We start from the raw sequence: 10,547 nt of genomic DNA, 5'->3' as shown, positions 1-10,547 counted from the left end.
CAGCATGAGTTGCTGACGTATTTTATAAATTGTTTTACAGGAAATCAAGATTAGATTCTTGAAGATGAAGGATAGTAGTTAGACGATATGATGGCTCAATCGCAGTTTTATTATTAAAATAATGTAAATTGTGGTTTTCCTTCTTCACACACTTTTATAACAACTAACGGGTGTTTAACTCCCTCTTTTGGAATATATTAATATTTTAATAATAACTTCCGCTTTACAACCTTAAACTTTGATATATTTACGAAACAAGTACCAACTATTGGTCACAGTATGCCTAGACCCTAAATTAGGGTGTGAGGGTAGATTTAAATCATATGTTTATAATTTACAAATTTATATGACAATGTTCAAAAAACCAATAGATAAATGGTTTTAGATTTAAAAAATTGATTAACTTTTAAGCTTATATTTATAATTTAATGATTAAAAAATTACTTCGTAAATTCGAAAGTATATTAGAGTTTTTTTTTTCATTTACAATCTTTCAAAATTTAAAATTATATTCTTTTCAATATTTAAAAAACACGTAGGGCTGTAAGCGAACCGGACGTCAGGCGGACATCCGGTCATCCGTTTAGCAATAAGTTCATTTATGTTCGTTCGTTTAATAAAAGAATCGGACATGGATAAAAATATCGTTCGGTAAGCTTAACGGACAAACACGGACAAGGGCCAAATCCATTCGATAGTGTTCGTGAACATCCAGTCACGTTCGTCTGATTACGTCCTGTAATGTTCGTCCGATACTGTAAATGTTTAGATGTATACAGTATTGTAATTTACTTATGGAATTTCAAGTGTTATTAATCACACTTTTGTATTGCTAGATATGTCTGATGTCTCTTATAGTGATCCATTTTTTGTTATTATATTAAGTTTTAAGTATATTTGGATATTACATGGTGTAATTCTAAGTTTGTTGGTGAGTTGTTTGGATTTATATTGGAATTAATATGTAACCATTTATGTTTATCCATTAGTGTTCGTTTGTTCATTATTATCTGTTAACGTTCATTTACAATATCAACGAACAGACACAAACAAACTCAATTTCTTAATGGGCGGACACGAACAAGAATTTTCTTTCCGGAGAGTGTTCGTGAACCGTCCGTTTGTCCGTCAAAAGCTTAGAGGATGGGCATGGACATGCTCTCGTCCGGTTCGGTTCGGTCCGTGTACACCCCTACAAACACGGTTTGTTGTTGATTTTTGGATTTCACAAAGTATGTTGTGAAATATATTTTATCAATGTATAGTAGTATAATATGTAAATATTTGTTTTTTATAAAAGTGTATAGATATAATTAAATAGAGTTTAATGAAAAGTGAATAATTTAATCATGTTACATATATAATATAAATGGAGTGTAAAAGGAAAGTAATAATTATAGATTGTACATATATTAGTTTCGGAGGGAAAAAAATTGTAAAGATTAACCACAAACTGACACGTGTCTACAATTATTTTACTTTATTTTAATATGTAGATGTAGATGTGTGTGTGTGTATATATATATCACACATACCATTAAAATAACAAAACAAAATGCAGAATGGGCGATAAATATCCCTATCACCGGGGGGGTGTTCCTTTCCAAAATCGCCCCGTCGTCCGTTTTAATCGCCCCACTACGACTAGCCTAACCTACTATACAATTAGGGTTCTATATAAATTCACAAATTAATATTTTTTGATTAGTTATGGCAAACAAGAAATAAGACTCGAGGTTGATTCCTATTTGGTGCTAATTGATTACTTTGTTAAGTGCTTAACATGGGAATCCGAACAAAAAAAACTAAAAAATCCTAACCATTTTTTTTCCATTTATGTTTAAAAAAAAAGTCATCTGGGTTACGGATAACAATTAATCAATTCATTTAACCTATCATGACTACCCCTAACAGATGGTGGAGTTGTATAAATTTCACGCTTATTTGTATAAACATGCATTAGATGAGGACTTTCTCACTTAGTGTTTTTAGGTTCTTAGATCATGAACAATGATATAATAGAATTTTATGGTGTTTACTTTGAGTTAGTTGTGTGACTGTCAGATATTTAACAAAAGAAAATCTTTATACTACATGTTCCTAAATTAGACTTGATAATAATAATAATTCTATGAAAGTACATTGCGATGTGAGTTAACATTTGAAAATAGAGGAGTTCAAAAAGGTTGCTATTTTTCTATTTAACGAAGTCATTTTGTTAGGATTTAAACTTAAAATTGCCGTCGAATTTAAAATAATTACTATCGTGACAATGACATCTTGAACAGTTTTGGTTTTATATATCACTAATATTTTGCTATGACCTTGTGACACCCTACTACATAGAGGGTATTTGTTAGAGATTGTAAAGACTGAGATCGGTCACAATTTGTCGCAAAAAATTGTCATCGCAAATCAATTGCATCATGATACTAGAATATTCCATCAAAAACCATTCCATCACCAAGTTACATGTAGCATATCCGTCGTAAATTCGTCTCAGAATATGTAATGTAAGTTATAGTCTCCAATATTACTCGCAAGTTAACTTTCGTCTTGAATAATTAGCGGTGCAAGTGATGGCTGCTAATATTTATGTGACGGAATTATTTCCACAGGCCCTTTTAATTGTATTGATGCATATACAATTAAATACTTTGTTTGCCTCTATGATTTTCTGTCACGGTTGAAGATTATCAAACTCGAAGACTTTTGGATGATCATGTACGGATCATACATCATTTTGAAGAAAACATTATGAAATCGATCGATAGAAAAACGTTAAGTCAGTCACGGGGATCAAATTCAAAGAAACTGCCTCTTTTACCGTACAAAGCACAAGTCATAATAGAATTGGTCGATTCGATAAATAATCAATTTGGAAAAAAAATAGAAGAGACTTCAACACATATAAAAGGTGCCAAAAACATGATGATAATTAGTAGGTGTGATTGATTATTAGACAATATATATTATGATGGGAGGGTAGGAGTGGGGTATGATGGGTTTTGTTGATATTATTTTGCTCTATCTTGGATGATATCAAACCCCATCTCACTTGAATCAGTTGCTTGAACTTCATAGTGAATGCCATCCAACACTCTTCTTATTCCATCTTTGGATGTTGCGTACAACATTTTTGCCCTTATTTTTGATGCACTAGGAGCCCTACATACATTTATAAGAATATAAGTTAATGATGAGTAAATAGATAAAATTATAATAATAATTACTTGTGGAAAATCAATGCAAGCTATATAGTTGTAACTTGTAATCATGTTATGGAATTAGCTACATGGTCCAATATGATCTCATTTGCACTTTTTTGCAACAAAGTCAGTTGTCTTTTTCCCTTATTCATACGTTTCCACACCTTTATTTAAAGTAGGATTATTAACCTTTTTCTTTTTCAAATATTTACATATATATATTTAAATCGAATTGAAAGATAACAATATTTCTAACTTCTAAGAGTGCCGCTTAGTATTCATTACGTTGATAGAATTTTAGTGACATCAAGTGTGCTATATCTGTTTTTTATATGTACTAATGGTTTTGATATCTAGCATATGCATTGGTGTTGACCGGATGGTTTTGTTATTATGGGTAAATGCTTGTACTGGTCTAGAACCTAAGTTCGAATCTTCGATTTTGATGCCGCAAATGTGGGTTTCATTTGTAAGTGTGTTATTTATGTTTTTGTGTATGTTAGAATGGTTTGTCTTTTAACATCAACATTGGCGTGAATCAGATAGTTGTGTTGTGTGAAACCGAACGAATTTGCATACTGTCATCACATTTTGTTTTAGTATTTGTAAAGGAATGAAAACTCACCGAATACCATTTTTGTTTTTATTTTATACAGTTCTGATACCGTAATGAACGCGACGGATACCGACAAAAATTTGTGTAGACTCATCGCCTAAACGTCCAGGATCGACAAGGCTAGAGTTTTACCAACGCCCGAGCTAGACTGACTGACGCCACCCTATTGGTCCACCTCAGTTTATAAATTGTTTTTTTATTTTTTGTTTTGGTTCACGCCCACAACCAAAACTGACCGAATTCGTGTCGACTTAACGCCTCAAAGCCGGGACCTACAATGCTTGGGTTTCACTTTTACCAATGCCCGAATTATACCTAACTGCCCGACGCAAAACACTACTTTTTCATAAATAATATATTACATATGTGAGATATGTGTTATAATTTGTTGCATGGGTGAATCAAGGATCGAGTTCAGAGTTCAAGTAGTAAAACTAGCTGGTGAAAAAGTAATTGGTTTTGTAGGTTTCTTACAAACCATACCGAACCGTTTGAGGATAAGATTGATCTAAAAAGTTTAAAGTCACATATTTTATAGGATCCAAAAGCTCAAATCATAAAACCAAATTAGTACTATATATAATTTTAACATTGAAGGGTTTAGTTTTTATTTACAATTAAACCTAAAAATCATTAAAGGAAACAGGCTTGAACATCACTAATAAAGCTAGACGAGTTCAAGCCACTTCTCTTAGTCATTCCATATGAAACAAGCTTTGCCTAAACTGATAGTATTTACTTAAGTCATGGTAACATTAAGATTGCATGGAAAATACCACCTCCAAATTGTATATCTTCAAAAAAGATGTTTGTACGTGTTTGATATTTATATATGTGAATTTTACAGTTGACACTTGCTCGTCTATACAGTTCTAATATTTAAGAACTAGATATAACAACTCTTAAAACAACATATTTTTTAAAATATTCTTACGCATGAAGTTTTCTAATTTCATATAATCAAAAACTGAGAAAGCTCACGACATTATATATGATAAACCATTTTTTGTTTTCATAAACCAAACATAATCTTTAGAGTAGTAACTAATACGCTAGAAAGAATAATATATAGAATATAGAATAAAGAGATGGGTGGTGACTAACCATGCAATAAAGAAGATCTTGCTTTTTCGGCAATTGCCGACTATGACAAAATCGAAATCAAAGACGGCGTAACGGCAGTCATCATCTGGTAGAGAGGAGGCAAGATCGGAATATGCTTCTCCGGCACCACCAACTTTATCAACAGTCACCAGCTTCGACTTCTCATCGATTTTAAACACGATATACCGATGACCTTTCTTCCATTTCATCTCCATGAACGAACTCTTGCATTCATCCGCCACCCACATCCCCGTCGTCGCCTGCGATTATTAATTAAATCATTTGTTTCATATTAAATAAGAAAATTATTATTTTATTTTGTTTATCGTGCTCAGGTGGTGTGTCTCATAAATAAAAGTTAACTGATCAAACCCTCCAAGTGATCAAATCCTAGAAAACAGCATTTATTCTAGAAAATCTAAAAGTCTAAAAGAGTTTGTTAAAAAAATGTTTTTACACACACATATGTTGATGTTTAATTTGTAAGTTAAAAGGATAAATAGAGGAATATATACCATCTTGAAAGCCATAGCCATGGTGGGAAGTTGTTTCTAGAGAGAGAAGCGTGTGATTTACAGTGGTGTTACTTTGTTAGTGTGAGAAAAAAAATTGTGAGGTGGAGATTGTGGCGGGTGGTTTAATGTTTGAGAATATTAGGAGTTTATATAAATGTTACATTATCGAAATGCCACTGTGGTTGAGGTTAATTACAACTTTGCTCAAACACTAGTTGGTTGTAATGACAATATTTTTTTTTTGTTTCGTGAAACTTGCACCTAATATTCGACTCTATTATATCCTTTTATTAACACTTTTCTAATCAAGTTTGCTTAGTAATTTAATGTTTGTGAGTATTAGGAGTTTATATGAATGTTATATTATTGAAATGCCATTGTGGTTGTAGTTAATTAATTACAACTTTGCTCAAACACTTGTATGTAATAACTAATAACAATGTTTTCTTTGCTTCGTGAAATTTGCACCTAATATTCGATTTTATTTACATTGTTTTATTGTAACACGTTTCTTCTCTTCGTTGAACAAGTAACAGGATTTGGTAACCATCAGATTTTATATCTCTTCTGAGTTAGGTTTCTACAAGGGAAGCAAGATTTGAAGATTTATTTCAAAGCTTGAATATGGGAAATAATGGTAAATCATGGACATGTATTAGGGTAAGATATTAGTTTTTGAGGGAAAAAACTTGTAAGGTTTAACCATAAACTGACACGTGTCACAAGAATATCCAGTCATACACGAGCAAGGTTGACTAATAGATGTACTCTTGATCTCGTAAGACACGAACGCGCACTAGGACACACTCACTTGTAACTAATGCTACGACCATAGCAGCTTCCAACACTTTAATCATCGACAGAATTGTGGAGGAGGTAAACGCGATCCAAGGTCAAGGGGAGGTGGTAGAATATATACCCATATAGTACATAAGCTTGATTAACCATAGCATACTTTGCTTCTAAGTATACTTGACCCCATAAAGTGTTACCAACTCCTCATTAACAATGTACTATATAGACAAGGAGACTTAACAAATGTCAGAAGACTTAAATTAACCAGAGGTATGAATAAAAGTGTCACACATGTTTTGAACCAACTATATGTCGCACCCGGGCGTATTTCGCTTTAGCCGGGGTGTTACATAAGACTTTATATATGCTTAAAACATTCATTATAACTTCTTAAACTAATCATGACCGAGGTTTGAATGATAATAACTTGGATATTCGCCTAATGTATAAAAACAAACTTAAACAAGTTAAGGGATACTATACCTTACTTCCTTGAGAAGACCTGGAGGGTATCCTACTGAAATCGCCACATGGGGACATAATACCCCAGTCCATAGCTTGTGAGTTTCAAGACACAAATAATGAAGCAGAGTATGAAGCTTTGATCGCAGTTTTGCAATTGGCTAAACAAATGAGGATCAGGTATCTTCAAGTGTATATAAATTCGTTATTGATAGCTAACCACTTTAATGGCCCATATGCTATTAAATAAGAAAAACTAACCAAATATATAGACATTGTAAAAGAACTGTCAAAGTTCTTCATTTTTTTAGTATTATACAGGTACCAAGGGAAGAAAATGCTGGGGCAGATGCCTTGGCAAATCTAGCTTCATCTTTGAAGATTCTAGAAGCTATGAAGATCCCGATCATCCATATACTCTCACCAACAATAGGAGAGCAAGAAGTCATGGAGATAACAACTAACAAAGAGATTGTGCTATGGGATCCATTATCCTCAAATAATCAAGGATCATGGATCCTCCCAATCAAGAAATTCATTCAAGATGGGGAAATTCCCGCAACAGAAAATCCTAAATCCTTCAAACTTAAGGTATCACAATACATTTTGTTACATGATATTCTATATAGGAAATCTCTTGCAGATCCATACTTGAGGTGTATTGAAGAACCGAAAGTCCAATAGGTGCTCAAAGACTTTCACGAAGATGATTCTGGTAATCACACTGGAGGCAGAGCCCTATTCTCTAGGATTCTGTGAACATGATACTACTAGCCAACTATGAAGAGAGACGCCATGGAGTATTCAAAGAAGTGTGACTCATGTCAAAGGCACGGAAACATTCTGAACCAGCCAGCAGAGCCTATGTATCCTATATCCTCATCATGGCCTTTCATGAAGTGGGGCATAGATATTGTGGGTAAGCTACCTAAAGCACCAGGAGGAAGAGTGTTCATGCTCGCCATGACTGATTACTTCTCAAAGTGGATAGAAGCAGAAGCTTTTGTACAAGTCTGCGAAAAAGAGGTGATATCCTTCATTAAAAGAAACATTATTACTAGATTTGGTATTCCTTCGAAAATTATTTGTGACAATGGTTCCCAGTTTATCTGGAAAAGAAACACTAACTTTTGTGACAGCTGGGACATCAAGATGATTACCTCCACACCAGTTCATCCTCAACCTAATGGCCAGGCAGAGTCAAGTAACAAGATTATCATCAACAAATTGAAGAAGAAACTAGGATCCAAGAAAGGCAAGTGGGCAGAGGAACTTCCTTATGTTCTTTGTGCTGATAGAACAACACCAAAGAATGCGACAGGTCAAACACCCTTCTCCGTGGTGTTTGGCTCAGAAGCAGTAATCCCTACGGAGATGGTGGTTCCCAATGCCAGAACAAACATCTGTGATCCTCAAGCCAATAATGAAATCCTTCTCAAAGACCTAGATATTGTTGAAGAGCTCAGAGATCTAGCCAATATCATAATGGCATTGTATCAGCAAAGGGTAGCTGGGACATACAACAAGAGTATCAAGATTCGAAGATTTCAAGAAAGAGATCTAGTCTTGAGGAAAACTTTCCAAAATACAACTAATCCGGACGATGGAAAGCTAGCTCCTAAGTGGGAAGGTCCCTACTTGATTGAGTCAGAAGCTGGAAAAGGGGCATATCATTTACTAACTATGGAAGGCAACAGGTTACCAAGAGTATGGAATGCTATCCATCTCAAGAAATACTTTTTCTAGTCAGGATCCAATATCCTTAGAAAATCAAGCATCCATCAAGGGTCAAGGTTCCTGAAATTGGTAATATCTATCTGATCACTTATTTATTTCGATTTATTATTATTATTAATTTAAGGATAATGTATTTTTTAGCATTTCCCTTTTCCAAGTTTTAAATAACAATGAAGGATTCTAGTAAGAGGTTCAGTGACCAAGAGGTTGACCACCTCTCCATCACGCATAAGGTACATTGCTATATTTCTTGGCCTAGCCCACGATTAAGGTATGACCCCCGAAGGTCAAATCTTCCAAGGTTTAAAGGTTTTCACCTTTCTTATAAATTAGAGTTTCTACACTCTCGCCTGGAGCACACGTTATCCAATGTATAGTCCGGGGCAGCGGGACCAGTACACGTTTAGTGGCTGACAGTTTCGTTGTCTTCCACTATATGGAGGACCCTACGATTTATGGTAGACTTACCATACCACTGGTTTATAACATTTACATGTTATCTTAAGACAAAGGTTTCTAACATTGTCATGTTAGCTAAGGTTTTGGCGTTTTCACGTCACTCACATTTGGGCTAAATCCTGGTTTAGGTGAGTCCCCAGTTGGCATTCGTATCTTTGGGCCAGTCCCCAGTTTGGGCATGTCCACAGTTTGGGCTTGTCCCCAATTTGGGCTTGTCCCCAGTTCATGGGCTTGTCCCCAGTTTGGGCTTGTCCCCAGTTCACGGGCTTGTCCCCAGTTGCACGGGCTTGTCCCAATTTATTTGGGCTTGTCCCCAGTTTGTTGGGTATAATCTCAATTAATATCATAGTTATTTGCATCATGTATCCTAAGTTCAACTATAAGAATCACAGAAGGATCAACATTTATGGATTCAAGATCCTTAATTTATTTTTACAAGGATCACGGAAGGATTAATACTTATGGTAACTTAGGTCTAACTAGACCTTATGGTATGTTTTTTACTTCTCAGTTTACATTTACTTGGCTAAAATCTTTTAATAATTCTTTTTGTAAGGAATCAAGATCCATAGTTTTTTTAACAAGGATATTCTATCCTTAAAACTTTTTACTCAAAGATATTTCTTAGTACTTTCAACAAGACTAAAACCATATCAAACTTAGTTTAAGAATAACAAACAACACGCAAATAGACAAAAGTTAAGTTGTTATTATTATTATGTCACTCGGACTTACCAAAATCCTTAACCCGGACTTCACCATTCGAAAAGATGGACCATCCACCCGGGTTAAGCAGGTGTTACTAACTGTTCATAAAGTGCAGAAAAATAAAAACAGGGGCATCAAAGGCTTCATTCCTACAAACAGAGGATCCCTCCACCTTTGCTACCCCCGGAAATTGTCTTAAGGATCATGGATCACTTACCCTAATTACTATTGTTCAAGTACAAACCATTATCAAATATCCTTAAAAACATCAACAAAATAAGAAAAACGGGCTCAGGCCTTGTCTTTATTATCCTTCATCGCCCGCTTAAGCAGTTTCTTCACCATCTGTTGCTGCTTCCTTCCCTTCGTCCATCTCATCCACATCCTTCACTCCACTCGTCCCAGCTTCGCTTCCATCAGCCATCTCAACCTCCTCTTCGTCAGCACCTCCACCAAGTTTCTCCAAAGCCTACTTCCATTTTTTCACCTCCCAAGCTGACCTATCGAAAGCAGGATCACAGGCTTCTGCAACAAGCTTGATCCGGGCTTGCAACACTGACCTTGCCGCCCACGTTTTTGCCTCCTCAGTAGCTTGTTTCACCTCATGTTGACGCTGGGCTTCTGTGGTGGATAACAGATCCTCCAAGCGCTTCTTATCTCTGGTGAGTTGGGCTAGAGCCTTATCCTTCGCTAGTGCTGCACTCCCCATTCCAGTTTGGCTCTCCCCCAGTTGTCCCACGATCTTTTCATAATGATCTCTGGAAGCGTTCACAGCCTGTACCAAACAATTGTGCAAAGTTGGAAGGATACTTGATTCATAAAAAAGGGATATCAGGATAAAGGATACTTACAGCAATAATCATATCAAAATGATTATAAGGCTATGAAGATCTTTTCCTCTTGGAAGCTGCCGATTTGGCCCTGGTGGTTGTAGTTCTTGGT

At 35.2% G+C, this 10,547-nt stretch overlaps 1 protein-coding gene across 1 annotated transcript; it reads right to left on the bottom strand.

Moving 5' to 3' along the window:
• Positions 1-2,897: 2,897 nt before the first annotated feature.
• Positions 2,898-5,559, bottom strand: LOC143587818 (actin-depolymerizing factor 5-like). Its single transcript, XM_077068997.1, has 3 exons — positions 5,445-5,559; positions 4,930-5,189; positions 2,898-3,168 (listed from the first exon to the last, which is right to left on the bottom strand). The coding sequence occupies exons 1-3, from the start codon at positions 5,463-5,465 to the stop codon at positions 3,018-3,020; spliced, it is 432 nt and encodes a 143-aa protein (XP_076925112.1). The 5' UTR covers positions 5,466-5,559; the 3' UTR covers positions 2,898-3,017.
• Positions 5,560-10,547: the final 4,988 nt, after the last annotated feature.

This window comes from Bidens hawaiensis, unplaced genomic scaffold (assembly GCF_021521415.1).
Source record: "Bidens hawaiensis isolate Kalapana, Puna unplaced genomic scaffold, B.hawaiensis_p1.1 tig00035896_1, whole genome shotgun sequence".
Taxonomy (NCBI): domain Eukaryota; kingdom Viridiplantae; phylum Streptophyta; class Magnoliopsida; order Asterales; family Asteraceae; genus Bidens; species Bidens hawaiensis.
The sequence above is the reverse complement of the archived record's forward strand: the minus strand, read 5'-3'. Positions and strand labels throughout refer to the sequence as shown.

Bases quoted from the DNA above. Each gene is read 5' to 3' on its own strand.
- LOC143587818 (XM_077068997.1), bottom strand. From the start codon at position 5,465: ATGGCTATGGCTTTCAAGATG. The intron at 5,190-5,444 runs GTATATATTCCT...TAATAATCGCAG, and splicing joins TGGCTATGGCTTTCAAGATG to GCGACGACGGGGATGTGGGT. The intron at 3,169-4,929 runs GTTAGTCACCAC...AAATGTATGTAG, and splicing joins AAGATCTTCTTTATTGCATG to GGCTCCTAGTGCATCAAAAA.